We start from the raw sequence: 16,458 nt of genomic DNA on the forward strand, positions 1-16,458 counted from the left end.
TTTTGCTCATATGTAAATTATAAGCGCACAGTTGTGGAGCTCTTTTGCTCGACAGTAAGAAGTAAAATGAATTTTGCAAAAGCCTTTGTTTGCAATGTATGCGCTTTGTTGCTGGTATATATGTATAAGCAGATTATTTACTTTTCTGAAGTTCTCCGTGATAGCGGGGGAGAGAAGGAGAGAGTGAAGCTCGGTTTCTTAGGACGTGCGGCACACAGCTCGACTCGAAACTTTCTGTGCTTTCTGCCGAGTTGTTGTTGTTGTTGTTGTTGTTGTTGTAGTTGAAAAATGAACATCGTAATCAAGAATTATTCATCAAGTCTTACACTTTACGCTTTCCGCTTCTTCAAATAAACTCTCTTGATTTATTATTGATCTGTCAACTCACTTTTACTTGAACTTTTTTCCCTTTAACCGGGAATTAAAAAAATTCGTCGACGTTCCTTATTTTCAGAGTCGAAAAACTGTTCTCGCAGTTTATTCAACGCAATGCAAGAAAATTTCAGGAAACACACCTGTGCGAGAAGCGCAGCATCTGAGTTCCTGTATTTTCGGAGGTCCTCTTGTCAGCATGTGTGTTTTTTGTGCACTCGTCGTTTACATAAACTTGTCATACTTTTCATGAAAAAGCAGACGTACACCAATGTTTCAAACGCGAACTTAGTGATCCGTTAAGATCTGCTTTTTTGCCCATACATTTTTCATGAGCGCCCTCACTCGCGCGCGTCTTCGACCAATGCCCCAGCGCGTTCCAGTCTCGGTGCACGAGGTAGACCAAAAGAAAATATGATAAACTCGAAGTATTTGAATCGGGCACACGTTTGAATTACTGAAAACTTCTTTTTTAAAGGCAGTATCGAACGCGCGTAGACTATATTTTTTAGAAAAATGTATTAAAGAAGCTCGAATTGCATAAAAAGCTGCTTCGTCTCAAACTCTTTCTTCTTACTTTCCTTTTTTTTATTCTTCAAAAATATTACTCTAATGAACGAGACTGCGCAGGAAAACAAGTTTTTATTCTTCTCAGGCGTATCTACTTTCGACACAATATCCATCGATCTTTTCTGACTTCTGTAAAAGATAAGGTTCTAAAAAGGCTCCTTTCTAGATATTTATTTCAATAATCGCGAGCGAATTTCATTAAAAGCCGAGAAAAAAAATGCCTTCGGGATAATAGTTGCTCACATTCACGAAGTGTCCATCTATACGCCCATGATTCCTCTTTTTCGACTCCCAAGTTCTCTTCCTCTCTCTCGCCTTCTCATCGGCTGCATCTTCACCTCGGCAAAATTGCTTTCTCACGAGCGAACATGGCTTGTTGAGATTTTCTTCGGGCATATACGTGACGTGCCTGCACAAAATCGGAAATGCAGATCTGAGCCCGTACGTTTCTTCTTCGGCGCGTGCGCGAACACACACACAGATACACACAGCTCCGATGTATAGCGCCACTTTCGATCTCGTACCCTCTACTTCCTTATATATGCACGACGGATCCAACGCATCGTCTACAGAGCAACGTATTACAAGATCAGTCTGTTCGGTCGTTCATGCATTGATCACTTGGCATTTACGTATACAGGCGTGGCGAGGCTGCTGAATTTTTGCACGTGCACATTAAAGCCCGCTGCTCGCTCGCCCTAGCCTCTCTCCTCGTTCGAGGAAGAAGCCCGTTGAGAATGCAAAGCGCGCGATGCGCGTACCGAGCAGCTTCGATTATACGTGCAGACGATAGCGCCAGTGCAAAGACTTAATCTAATCGAGTAAAGCAGTTTTATTTGACCGGTTGCACCGTTATTTTCTTTTCACTGTGAATGAAAAAGTATCATTTCAAAGCAATATTTCTCTATTCATATTGAGACGTTACAGACATATGCATACATAAATTAACTTCTCATTAAGAACTTTTATTGTCAATTAATAATCGAATAGAATGAGTTTTATATCCCATGAATAATCCTTTCTATTGCTACGTCGCTATTTAATATAAACATGTATATAAAACAAAAAGTTGTATATTACTCGTGTAAAATGTAAAAATAACCGAAATTCTCTTTTACTTACGAGTCACTTCAAACTGCACTAGTTTTATATTTACAAACATACGTGATACGTTTCCATTTTATAAGGACCAACATAATATTGAGGAGATCGGTAAGTTAAACAAAAATAATTGGATGTATCGGCTGTTTTTTCAGTCTTTCAAATTGTAAAAAAAAGTAAGTAAATAGATACCGAGTTCAGTCGATGAATATTTTAATTGTACATCAACTCGAACTTCCATAAATTCTGTTTTTGGTGTATCAAATTATTATTATTAATTAGAATTAAAACTTGCCACTGTAGCAGTGGTGGGTTAGAAAAAAGCCTACCTGAAAAAATTGATGGCACGAGGTTCAGGAAAAATACAATTTGTACAATTTTATTGAAATTTTAGAAAAACTTGTACTTGAACATTTATATAAGTTTCTAAATAATTGTCAGGAAAAAAATCAGCGCTTTTTATTATTTTATTGATAAGATACATGTTATTCTTTAAGGAATTATTCCAAGTATATGACTACAACGAGCTCAAGAAATTCGTATAAGCAAAACATTATGGATAAAGACTAGACTATCATCTGACAATAAATTAAACCTAAATGCGCATATTCGCTATTATGACAAAAAAGCGTATTCATCACATACGTAATCTTAGCAAACTTCGAGAATTATCCAATAAGTAGTTTTTGAGAATTTTAGAGACTGTTTTTTGGTGTCAGCTCCAATTCGATACAGGTAAAATACATCTTAATGGTCTTCACGGACTGTCATTTGATGCTTTAAAAAATCTGATTTACTTCCAAATTTCTTCTTGCACATGTCGTATGGATAATATTTGCAATGTACTGTGTCCTGGTGTAGTGTTAAATTGCTTAAAAGCCCATATTTTTCCTACAGTGATTGCATGCAATAACTTTGTGACCTTCATATACTCCCATTTGGTGTAAGAGCAAGTGTGATTTTTGTCCAAATTTTTTCGCACATTTGCTGCATGTGTGATCCTTGAAACCCTAATGGATTATCTTTTGGTGCGAGAGCAAATGGTGTTTATGGCTAAACTTCTTTTCGCATTTTTCGCAGACGTAATCTTTCCGACCTTCGTGTACTGTCCTTTGGTGGACGAGCAAATGCACTCTTTGTCCGAATTTCTTCTTGCATTCATCACAAGCATATTCTCTGCAACTTTGGTGGACTGTCTTTTGGTGGGCGAGTATATTACATTTATGTCCGAATTTTTTCTCGCACTTGTCGCATGCGTAATCTTTACAACCTTCGTGTACAGTCCTACGGTGCAAAATTAAAGTTGATTTTCGTCCAAATTTCTTCTCTCACTTCTCGCATGCATAATCCTTGCGACCCTCGTGTACTATCCTTTGGTGCTTTAACAAATCTGATTTTTGCCCAAATTTCTTCTCGCGCTTGTCGCATGCGAAATCTTTCCGACCTTCATGGATTGTCTTTCGGGTAAACGGCGGGAGTAACTATGACTCTAAGGAGGGCGTAATTGCACTTAAACTAGTTACTATTCCCGATACCTCGACACGTTTACCCTTAAAACGTCGGCCTGGTATTCGATCTCAGTCTTAGGCTTGGCGGTACCCCTGGTTGCCTTGTACGGAGTGAGTAAAGTTTCGTACGGTCGGCGTAACTGCAGAGCGAGGTAGGAGATTTTGATTTCCGCCCCGAAACCGAACGGGAGCTATACAGAAACGCGTCTGTCAATGGCAAATTCGGTACCTCGGGATAGAGTGGTGCCCTGGCGTGGACAGCTACACGCCACGCTCTATGAATGGTGTTGGACTCGAGGGGGCAGGCGGTTTCGCAGTAGGACAGTTTCGGTCTCGTGTTCAGGGAATGCGTGCATGTCCTTGCGACCGGTGGAAATCCGGGCCGTGGTCTGGCGGTAACGCGCCCTTAGGGGAAACACGCGTTCCGGACCACGGTGGGTAGCCGGCGACCCTAAGACGCCGAAATGTCAGTCACTGGTATGGGGCGGTCGAGGTTCCGAAGCAATGAGCTGAGTTCTGTGCCTGGGGTGGCTAGGCAAGTATGGGTGGACTTGGGCACCCTAGCCCGGAGGCCCTGTGATCTCTAAGTGAGAAGGCGAGCTCAGTGATCCTTTTGGCGAGTGGCCGTCACGAAGATCGAACGTTCCGACGCCATGGATTGCCCGTGTGAGGTGAAATCCGAGCACCAAGCGCGGGTGGCACAGTGTCGATGAAGCGTCGGGCTTGGTCCCTGCTGAGTGTTAACTAGGCCAAAGTTTCCGAACAACCCCGGCCGAAGTGACTCGATGAAGCACGGCCTTGACTAGTAGCAGAGCTCTGGTGCAGAAAGGGGGGGGGGAGCTAAACGCCCCCCTACCTTTCAATCCCCCCCCCCCGTTCGGTCGTACCTATGACTCTCGTAAGTGGGTGAGTAAATTACATTCAAGTCCGAATTTTTTCCCGCACATGTTACATACGTAGTCTTTGCACCCTTCGTGTATTATCCTTTGGTGTTTCAACAAATTTGATTTATTTCCAAATTTTTTTTCGCAATTGTTGCATGCAAAATCTTTGCGACCTTCGTGTATTGTCATTTGGTGGACAAGCCAATGTTGTTTGTGTCCAAATTTTTTTTCGCAATAGTCGCAAGCATAATTTTTGCGATTTTCGTGTACTGTTCTTTGGTGGACGAGCAAATACGTTTTTTGTGCAAATTTCTTTTTACACTTGTCGCATGCGAAATCTCTGCGACTGCTGTGGATTATATTTTGGTGTCTTCTCAAACTGCTTGAATTTCCAAATTTTTTCTTGCAATTCTTGCACACATAATCTTTGCGACCTTCATGAAATGTATTTTGGTGTTTGATCAAATTTCCTCGTTCCCCAAATTTCTTCTCGCACTTGTCGCAAGGGTAATCTTTACGACCTTCGTGTACTGTCCTTTGATGTTTTAACAAATCTGACAGACGTCCAAATTTGTTCTCGCATTTATTGCATTTTTTCTGATTTTCGTGTTGCATCTTCTGATGGAAGAGCAAATGCGATTTTTTTTCAAATATTTTCGCACACTTGGCGCATGCAAAATCTTTGAGACCCTCATGTACTGTTTTTATGTGTAAGAGTAAATTATGTTTATTATCAAATCTCTTCGCGCACATTTCACATAAGTAATTCTTGAAAACTTCATGAAATATTTTTTTGTGCTTGAGTAAAGTTGATTTGTGTTCAAATTTCCTCTTGCACTTGTTGCACGTGAAATCGTCGCGATCTTTGTGTACCGATTTTTGATGCATATATAAACTCGATTTTTTCACAAATTTTTTCTCGCATCTGTTACATGCAAAATCTTTGCCGCCTTTGTGTTTTGATGTTTGGTGTCTGCTCAAATGGCTTCGAAACTCAAATTTCTTTTCACACTTGTTACATGCGTAATCTTTTTGTCCATTGTCTCGGTGAGTTATCATGCTCGATTCTAATGTAAATTTCTCTTGACAAATTTCAAAAACGTGTTGTTTTTTGTTTAAAACAACAATTTCGTGTTCACTTGAATTATTTTTAAAGACAACTTCCTCGGAATTCTTCTCACTTTTATTCATTTTGGTGCCTAAAGCAAACGTTGTATCTCTCTATTAAGTGCCACGGAAATTGAATGATTAAAATTTTTTTTTTGCGGTATTATGGCTTGTTTTATTCAGGAAAGACAATATTCAGACTAATTTGTTTATACTGTAAACACGATCAGTGTTCGAAGCATGATGTCAAAATCGTTTAAGATCGCATTGTTTACAATTTAATCACTGATTTACCTATTTATTTTATACATTTTCCTTACAATTTTGAACCAGTTTAAAATTTTTACTTGGCAACGATTTCTTCGAGAAATTTTTTTGCCGTTCGATTTTTATGTTTATATCTTGTTTAAATAATTCATAATATACTTTGTTTCGATCGACGAGCTAAAGTTAAAAAATAAACAACACTTCTATTCTGATTGAGTCCTACTACACGTTCCGTTAACAATTTGATTCAGTTACTGATTATTTTTAATTTAATTTTTTATTCTTTTGTTAAGATTAAAAAACATTATTTTTATTAGATTTATTCTTTAGAGCATGCAATATATGATGAGATTGTTATGTTTGAAAATAAAATCGCTATAATTTTTCTCAATAATATGACATTTGAAAGGTTCTTTGAAGGAATTAAGAGTAAGATCAAACGAGGCGAATGCGATTTTAAATCAGCAATGCCAATTTTCTATCGTATGCTCGATATATTGTCCTGTTTCCAAACTCGTATTCAATGCATTAGCCATGCATAGCTTGAAATATGCATAAAAATTGACTATTTTTATTATGAATACGTAGCTTGCCAAATCTCTTGAAATCTTTTCAGGCCCAATACCATAAAGCGAATGGGAGCTTGCGCATAAACGTAGCTTAGCAAAGGTAAAAAAGCATGCAATCAATCGGCTACACCTATTGCAGAGCACTACCTGTATATCTACGTTTGTGCTTTGAAAGCCGCGTAGACGCGATGCACAGTATATAATACATTGCGATCAATAGACCGATGGATCGTCGAAGCATACACGGCACGTTGAGACATATCTTAACTATCTTATCTTGCTTTGAGAGTAGCGCTGTTGGATAAGTTGTTATCTATTCGATACTATTCCGATTTTATTTTTTCATCAAAGTTGATACACATTTTCGCAACAAAAAGCTATGTGAATAATTAAAAAGTTAAATTTGAATTGATGCTTTCATCAAACTACCACAATTGTATTATTAGCTATCTTTCTCCTCGCCCCACGAAACAGGACAGTTAATGCTTCGAGACTATCGACATGCATGGTTCGAGTCCTGCTGCGTATAACAAGATCTTAAACTGCAAAAGAGGAGAGAGAAAGAGGGGAGATATAATAGTAATAGACTGCTCCGATTCTCTCTTGTGATGCATCGTCCTCTCCAAGCACTTCTATATACGTATCCTGAATGTGCAAGTAATGGCTTTGGTTGTCAAACAGTTGCATTCTAGCTTCTGTACATAAAGCGATCTATACACATTCGACATGGTACATGCAAGATCTCTACTTGTATGGCGCAGTAGCGAATTCCCACGATCTTCGATTCGTTGCTCTTGAGAGCAGATGAAAGAGAACTCGATATCGCAGTGCAGCTGCTATGGTACGTCTGCAAGCTCCAAAGGTCGCTCGTCACGACACGTCATCAGAGTGTGCAAATCGGATCAAAAGTCGAGAATTTCGAAGTCTAGTAAAAAAGTTTTTTTTCAGTAATTATCGACAATTATTTTTAATAGACAACAGACCTTTTTGGAATAAATTTTTTCAAAGCTGCTCATACTCTGACGTTTCTGTAAAGCAGTACAGTTTTGCACAATTTTTTCCAATTATTTTCAGAAATTTAATGGTAAAGTAAATTTTGATACATGTTTTAATTATAGTCTGCGTAATTATAATTACAGTGGGCTTTATTTAAAATAATAGGAACAAGTAGCTATAAAAGTATACATTTCTCACAAATATCACAGCATTTTATAACGATTTCAAAAAAACTTTTTTTTTTTGCGTTCATCTCCACATTTTCAGTCAATTTATTGAATAAATCCTAATTGGGATGCAGTGATGTAATGAAATGAACAAAAACGACAATAGATAGCGCATCTCTCCTATCCTATAGCCTTGCCTTATGCGCTTGGTATAGTAGTCGCAGTGCGAAATTGTATAGTGGTCGTTTAACAGAAAAAAAAATTTCAAAGCACAAAGCGAGAAAATGTGTGGTTATAGGCCTTTTTTAGCCAAGGCAAAGAGTAACCTTCCTCTCCTAGACTTAATTATCTTGTCCAGCCTCTCTGTACGTCGACGGCTTTTCAGAGCCGCATGTAAACACCTTCATTACTGGTAAAACGCGCAACCGTAAAATATCCGCACTGGGGATCTAACTAGTTGCGGTGCATCCTAGAAGATTGTGAGAGAAATTCTTCCTCTCTCTCTCCCTTTCTGTGTTGCTCTTTTCTTGACTACTACGTGTTGTAGCCTCATTAGGGCTTTCGACTTGGCAGTCTTTCATGGGCTAATACTCTGAGGGATTACTTTAAGTGTTACTACGCTGAACATTCTAGTTCAAAGCTATAAGAACTTTTCATGTATATATTTTTTAGAAATCATTCAAACAAGTGTTAAAAGCTTTATTAAATTATTATCGAATAATGATAGAGTTTTAAGTTTTTAAAACTGAGAAATAAAAGAGCGTGAGAGTCGTAAATAAAACAAACCAATTTACAAGAGTCGACTGATATCCAAAGGGAACTAAACTTTCCATACATTTCTTATGAATCAATTTTCAAAGAATTTAAGTTATTTTATAAGTATCATTGGTCAGTTGTAAGTAATTTCGCCTTTGTTACTATTTTTAAGTGTTTTTGATTAAATTTTCAATATTTATATTGTTACATGCAAGCTAAATTGGAATATAGGCTGAAGTGATCAGCTACTATCACATCCTACGTTACTTAAAAACGCCTAAGCTTGGCAAGAGTGTACAAAGATATTCTTTATTCGTATACAAGTAAATTTAAGTATTCGTGCAGTGAATAGCACAGACAAAGTTAAATCACATGTATAAGAGGGGAATATTAATTGAATTTCTCGGCAGTCCCATCAGGTCAATTACGAGTCACTTCATATACAGTAGTAAGAAGAATAGAAGGAGAGAGAATGTATAGTCAAGAGTAGTAAGGAAAACACAGGTATAGTGGGAGAGAGAGCGTCGCGCTCGGGCGCTTGGGCAATATTCCCGACGGCAATTAAGTTTTGTTGACAAATGCAATTTGCTATACGGGAAGTAAGTTAGTGGTGAGCAAGAGGCGTGTAGTAGCAATAGTTGCTACACACTAGGCATCGAAGAGCAATTCGCCCTCATATAAACAGAAAGAGCATCAGCAGCCACTATGAACCTTGTACTTCCTCCTTCTGCATAGGCTGTGCACGTGCGGCATGGTCCAAGGCTTTAGCGTCGTGCAGCGAACGCACTTAGCCAGGAGTGCACGAGCGTGTTTCAAACTAGCCTTTACATGTGTGCGTGCCTGTTATATACTCTGCGGCTACTCGCTTATGAACACTTATGCTGCTTTTGATCGCAGCTTGTTGTGGTGGTCTTCTAATTCGATTTTTTTTATTCACAGACTCGCTGAGAAATTAAAGTTTTAAAAAAAGGAAAACTTGCTAAGTGAATGAAGACAACTAGTTTTTTACAGTGAGCTGAAAAATTCAATTTTGCACAAGTATTTTTATCTATGCATAATACCCGATTAATTTTATTGTTATTGATACGTGGGCAAGTAATTGTTACGTGGGCTCACATTATAAATGTCGAAATCTCGTATTGATTTTACTATATTCCAACATTCGGCTCAACTAGCAAACATGATGCACTAAAACGTTCACTTGTGCGTCAGTAATGTAATATAACTGATAGTGAGTTCACTACGCTGTGCATAAATATACAATATACATAAACTTAGCTTATATGGCTATAACATGAATTTGTAAATGCAATGTCTTGAATAAAATTTATGTACAGGTAGAAAAATTATAATTAAAATATTTTCATCACTATTGCGTTACATACATTGCAATAGGTTACTGTCAACGGAAAAAAATTTACAGAGTGAGGATTTCAAAATAAAAATAATTTACGGATCTATTCCAGGCTTTCTTAGGGATTCTGACTTCAGCTACAAGTATAAACCACACGTGTTAACACCTAGTAGCGTTTACCAACGAAACTTAAGTCAAGTGCGTATGTTCTCGACATGCGATAGGATTAGGCTTTTGTTACTCTCGGACGCTGAGCAGTCATATGAGCATACGCACACGATGTGAAGCCTCAAGCTCTTCGAGTGCATGTATTTGTCTCATGCAACTGTGCAGCAGCTGCATACGACGCATTTAATTGGAACGTATTTTAATATACTCTGGGGGAATATTATGCAGCCCAATGAGAAAATTAACGTAGACTTGTTTATTTTCGGACTTACGAGGTGAATGGTTTAATGTATCAAAGTCTCTGACGTGTACTCGCGCTACGATAGACCAGACAAAGCCTTATCAATTTTCTAACCACTTGGTTTGATGCTTTGTGCGCTGGGTGCTACTTTGGCTACTGTTGAAGCCTCGGTTGAACTGATAGTACGTTTTAACTTTTCGTTACTGGTCGACCTTCGTAATACATGCAGATATTATACCCTTGGATGTTAACCTGCTTCGACTATTATAGCTTTATTCGTGCCGACTAGCGTAATAATATTTTGATACTCTATGTTACAAGTCAAAAATTTCGTTGATAATAATGAAGAGGATAATTTTATCATTACACAATATTATGATCATTGATTCATTTGTATCCTCAGAAGTAAATTACAACTAGCGGGAGCGACTTTCTCCAAATGCGCCACCTGGCTCTCAATTTTGAAGTTCGAAGTGGAATTTTGGAAGGACTAGAAGTTGGTAAGTTTTGTATTTTTATATTATTGAGCTCTTTATTAATTAGGAATTAGCCTTAGGTCTCTCTCTTAGAGATTTGCTTCGGTGTAATTGCTCGAGACGAATGGTTAGTGCGTTCACGGAGGTAGCTCGTCATTAACTGGCGCAGTGTCTGTACTGTGAGAAAGTAGTTTTTTCTCGACAAAGTGGTGAGTCACCCGAGGGCCAATTTATCCGGTAACATCCTGGCATGGCGTTGAAGGTTTAACGCGAACCTGATTGCTATGTTGAGCAGGCGGCGCAGCTCAGTTTCAACTTCATCTATTAATATGAAGAAGTCATTTTTATGGTAAGAAAGATGCTCGTTTCTGATAGGTCGGTTGCTGAAAGCCCAACTTGTCAGGAAGACTATTGAGAAGCAACGTATTGGCTCATCAGTGACCACTGACCAGGTTTGCGTTAGCGACTCCAGCAGCTCGACTACATTTATGTGAGATTTCGCTCTCTTAAATAAAAACGGCCGCGCCTATGTCATATTTGTCACTTGATAAAGGTCCACTAAAGCAAACTCTTTTAGGCAAGCTCAGATCAACGAAAGCTCGCTTTAATGTAAATTTAGATTAATGCAAGCTCCAAAATTAAAAGTAGTCCAACAAAGTAATTTTTACTAAGCAACAGAACAATTTTTATAACATTTTTATGAGAATTCTTAAGCGTATCCAACTGTTACGAAGAAGAGTAATTTTTTCTAAGATACATTTCTCAGTGAGCCAAATCTGTTGGAGTAAGAACAAAAATATTTCTAACTCGTCCCTTTCAAGATACAAGTGATGTTGTCATTCAAATAAATAAAAGCCAATACAAAGCCTCAAGCGATTTGAAAAAATACTGTAGATTTTTTATACGAGTCTTTTGTGTAGAAAAAATAGAAAAAAACACATAACGAGTTCGAGAATCCGTCTACCAAAAAGGTAAAAAAAGAGGCTTGGATTCGGGGCTGGTAGGAAAACGAGCTTAGCAACGTATGCCCGCGCGTGTAAAGACGAAAAGAGAAAGTGTGCATTTTGCAAGTGATGCATCAATGGCACTTTGCTTGCAGATTCTCGAATATATAGAAATATCTCGTACGTAGAGGCACATTTATACAGAGAAAACGGAAGAACGACGACAATGCACTGTATATATGTACGTCAGTATATAGACAATGAAAGAGCCGTGAAAAAGGCAGCACAACGAAAAAACAAACGATGGTACATTTGAGTGAAGAAATACGAATCGTACATAGCCTACCCAATCAAACGGTGAAACATCAAACAATTGCCATTGTAAGTTAGTGTACATATCTTTGGATCTTTCTTCCTTTCGATGTAATGTATAAAACACGATGCTCATACATGTGTGTCTATTTTTTCTTATGTTTCAAAGGTATTGAACAATTGGCGATTGCATCACACCAGACAACGGTTACTAGGCGACGAGGGCTAAAAGCTTGCAGCTTTTTCATTTTAAGTTTAAATCGTTTAGTAAAGATTCTCGTTGCTTAGATTTATTATTATATAGTATAAACAAAAATGCATGTACGTCTAAGAAATTTTACTACTTTAAGGTGATGCCGAAGCCCCGATTTTGACCGACCGAGCATTAAAAGTGTTTAAATTTTATACTAGACTTTAAATAACTATTATACTAGACCGATTTTTCAAAAACGGCTCTGTGAAGCCCTCCGTATCGATGTTGTGAAAAACTGTACCAAATTTCTATCCGTTTCATTCAACAGTTACTCCGGGAAACGGGATCGAAATTTTTACTGTTCAATGAAATGGAACGAAACTTGGTACAGTTGTTCACAGCATCGATACGGAGGGCTCCACACAGCCGTTTTTGGAAAATCGGTCTAGTATAAAAGTTATTTAAATTTACACTTATAATGCTCAGTCTGTTAAAATCAGGGCTTCGGCATCACCTTCACCTTTTACTAATACCAAGAAAAGAGCTTGGGTACCTTAATATGTATGGTTATTTCACCATCTGTGCCACGCTATCGTTTGGAGGTTTATACCTGTTGATAAATTGGACATTTGATGGTTGATTGCAGGTGATTAAATTTTCAAATTTTTCTACTTATTGCAATTGACTTTTCGTCAAAGAGACAATGTAAAATAATTATCCAGTCGTAAAAGTCCAGTTTGCTCGATAGAATTTTTCACGTACGTATAAAATCAATGGGCATGATTATAATTGAAACATTATCGCTCTAATGTATTCACATATCTACCTATTCAAGGGGAAGTATGGTTTACGATAAGAAAATAAAATCAATTTCAACGCTGCTATGATCGACTAGAGAAAGAATACTTTGTATAACAATCGCTTCGAGAGAATTATGGAGAAACGTAACCAAACAGTTTCAACGTAGTTTCAAGAAGCTCACAGCAAAGAGCACATACGTGTGCTAATATTTTGGCATCCCGTAGCCAACAGAAAGCAAGAGAGAGCGAGGCTCGCACCCACCTTGCAACAATGGCTTCGCGTGCGCGAGAAACAATGTTTGCATTCTCTACGTACGACTGGTGTGTGTGTGCGTAGTACGGTCGCACAGCGCCACCCCCAGGGTGCGATAAATAAAATTCACGCTCGAAGAGCGACATCCGACGTGTTTTAGCCCCGGTGACAGCTGTCAACTGGAACACAGGAACGGGAAGCACACTCTCCTGGGATTTATATCAAGCTCGACAACGCGCGAGAGAGAAAGAGAGCGAGAGAGAGGGAGCGGCGCGCGTGGATGGAGCCTCGTGGACGCTGCGTATTAAAGAGAGCTGCGCGCTATCCTAGGTGTACATACGAGACGCGTCGTGTGCGTGCCGCGGGCCGCCGGGCGCGCGAGTACTCGCCCGTGAAAGCGCTAAAAACTATATACGGCTGCTGCTACTGCTGCAGTTTATACGTGTGCCTGCTGACGCTGTTGCTGCTGCTGCGCGCACAAGCGCAAAAACTTGCCTGGTGAGCTCTCGTGGAAACGCACGCGGACTCTTGTCGTGCGAAACTTTTTTTCTCGCGCTCAGGACCGTGATATGTGCTCGTGCGCGAACTAGCTGAAAAGAACACGAGACTCGACACGTCCCGTCCTCGCGCAACCTGTCAGCCAAGCTAATAATATATTTACGTAAAATTTCGTTAAGGTGAGATCTTTTGCACCTAGCCTCCACGCGCAACCAGTCAGATGCGTTGAGCCACGAATAATAGCACGGCAAAAACTTCATTTTCATTAAAATTCAAAAGCCCCTGGCAAAGATGAACACGTGGCTGTTACAGTTTCAAAGCATCCCTCTGCGGGCGGTTCTGAGCTATTTTTATTATTACCCTGTGCACGCCCGTGTTGCGTTTAGAAATAAAATGAAAATATATGTTGCATAATGCGAGCCAATAATTGACGTTGACGCAAATATTAATAGGTTTTAAAGCAAGTGGTTCGACGCCACAACATTTTTTCAGTAATCGGATTACCGACAAGCATTTTCGTACTACTGCTTGTATCACTTTTACTCCAAACGTACACACGTCTGACCTTAATACCTATTTAAATATTCATGTACTTTTCGCCGGGTATGGTCGAATAATTGTTCATTTTCGCCTCTCATCTTCAATAATTTTTTCACATTTAATGTAGGCAAATATATACATAGAGTGTCAATAACGTAAAAAAATGGCGGCATGATTAAACAAAGGGACAGAGTGAGCGAGGCTGCGCACGATACGCTCGGTTTTGCAATTTGTCGAAACTGAAATTCGCAACAGCATCAAACTTGCAGCGTATATAATCAAAAGATACGCAGTCAGACAGCAGTGGTATACATGCACGAACCGTACCAGGACCATACACAGGACTGCATATACTCGCCAGCGCATTATATATTATACAATATAAGCTCAAAGAAACATATCCAACGTCGTATACTACTAACGTACAATCCAAAGGTACTCTTCGTAAAAGAACTTGTGTTGTATATACGCGGCTTGGTACACTGCCGGAGTGTTTGTACAATACAAATATATATGGGAAAGCCAAGTGAAAGGGCTCATGTGTGAGTGCAGTGCACGCGTGGGTGGTGTGTACGTGTGTATGTGTGCAGGCGTGCGCAGCTATTACGCCCGATGCTCACAAATGCTGGCCGAGAATTTGACTTACGATTAAAGGCGGTGCTGCTGCTCGTACGGCGCTGCGTAAATAACGACACGACGCTCGCACACGCTAAGGTGCGGATTACAATTCCGCCGCGGGCGCTTCTCTCTCTCTCTCTCTCTGCTCTCTCGCAAAATTTCTTGCCTTTTCGGTATACAGCGGCAGCATAGCATAGCATGGCACAGCAAACGTATATATGGCCGATTCTCTGTGAAATCGAATGGCCAAAAAATTTTTTTTTCTGCAAATATGAAAAACTTGCTGTTCCCGATGTCAGAAATGTCCCCAAATTTTATTAGAATTTTTGGGACCATCTATCACTCTTTTTCAGAGGCCCAAAGTTGGCCATTTTAGGGTTTTTTTGAAATTCATGAAAAATCACAAATATTCAAATAATTCCTGGATTAAAGTAGAATGATTCAAAAGTAAAAGTGCCCAGCAACTTTTTTGTTGGAAATTGTCCAAATTTTCAGAAAAACAATATGCCAAAGTGATTGGAACAATCTAGGTAAGTGTAAAGCAAAAAAACTGCAAAAGGGACATAAATGTTGAAATCTAATCGAGTTCGAACCGGACTTTCATTTCCTAAACTATGTAAAAAGCTTCCCAAAGATGTCAACTACTGCCTGATAAAGTTTTGTAATGGGTCTTAAAGTTTAACGCAATGTAGAGAACAATGTGTGGCGAAAAACATGCAAAAAAGGTCAAAAATAGGCCCAAAATGCCTAAAATCACCAAAAACAGCCATTTTCAGGCCTTTTTTGCACGTTTTTCGCCATACATTGTTGAGTACATTGCGTTAAACTTTAAGACCCATTACAAAACTTTATCAGGCAGTAGTTGACATCTTTGGGAAGCTTTTTACATAGTTTAGGAAATGAAAGTCCGGTTCGAACTCGAGTAGATTTCTTGTTTTATGTTTTTTTTGCAGTTTTTTTGCTTTACATTTACCTAGATTGTTCCAATCACTTTGGCATATTTTTTTTCTGAAAATTTGGACAATTTCCAACAAAAAAGTTGCTGGGCACTTTTACTTTTGAATCATTCTACTTTAATCCAGGAATTATTTTAATATTTGTGATTTTTCATGAATTTCAAAAAAACCCTAAAATGGCCAACTTCGGGCCCCTGAAAAAGAGTGATAGATGGTCCCAAAAATTCTAATAAAATTTGGGGACATTTCTGACATCGGGAGCAGCAAGTTTTTCATATTTGCAGAAAAAAAAATTTTTTGGCCATTCGATTTCACAGAGAATCGGCCATATATATATATGCGCACAATACACTCGCACATGCCCGAATGTGCACATGGCTGCAGATGCTGCAGCCACAAGAGCAAAGAGGGAAGAGGAGTGAAAGATAGAGAGCTAGCTGCTCGCAGCGACCGAAGGCGTGTTCGAGACGTCCCGGCGCCCTGCAAAGACGCATAATGCACACTATGTATATTTCTTCGTATGCTCTCTCTCTCTCTCGCAAGCTCCGCAAGGAGAGATCGTGTATACAACTCGTGTGTGCTTCGCGTGCGTCATATAGTTTACATAGATCTCTAGATACGCACGGGTGGCGGTGCGGCAGAGCAGTATGTGCGCGTGGGGAGAGCTATTTTTCAACGCGCTCCAAAGACGCTTCCCAGAGAGAAATTATCGCTTGCGTTTTGCAGCTTGTGTATAAGGGCCTACACCCGTACCGATCGCGCGTATACATGCGCGCGGACCATCGATAGCCAAAATGACTGCTGTGCT

The 16,458-nt window shown here is 39.2% G+C and overlaps 1 protein-coding gene across 1 annotated transcript in view; it reads left to right on the forward strand.

The window, feature by feature from the left end:
• The first annotated feature begins 10,494 nt into the window (after window positions 1-10,494).
• LOC106650930 (opioid-binding protein/cell adhesion molecule homolog) overlaps window positions 10,495-16,458 on the forward strand; it is an 84,739-nt gene continuing 78,775 nt past the window's right edge. Inside the window, exon 1 of the mRNA XM_023462364.1 lies at window positions 10,495-10,560. Coding sequence (XP_023318132.1) covers window positions 10,500-10,560 — 61 coding nt within the window. The 5' untranslated portion in view covers window positions 10,495-10,499. The remainder of the gene's footprint in view (window positions 10,561-16,458) is intronic.

This window comes from Trichogramma pretiosum, unplaced genomic scaffold, assembly GCF_000599845.2.
Source record: "Trichogramma pretiosum strain Unisexual culture from Peru unplaced genomic scaffold, Tpre_2.0 scaffold3, whole genome shotgun sequence".
Classification (NCBI taxonomy): Eukaryota; Metazoa; Arthropoda; class Insecta; order Hymenoptera; family Trichogrammatidae; genus Trichogramma; species Trichogramma pretiosum.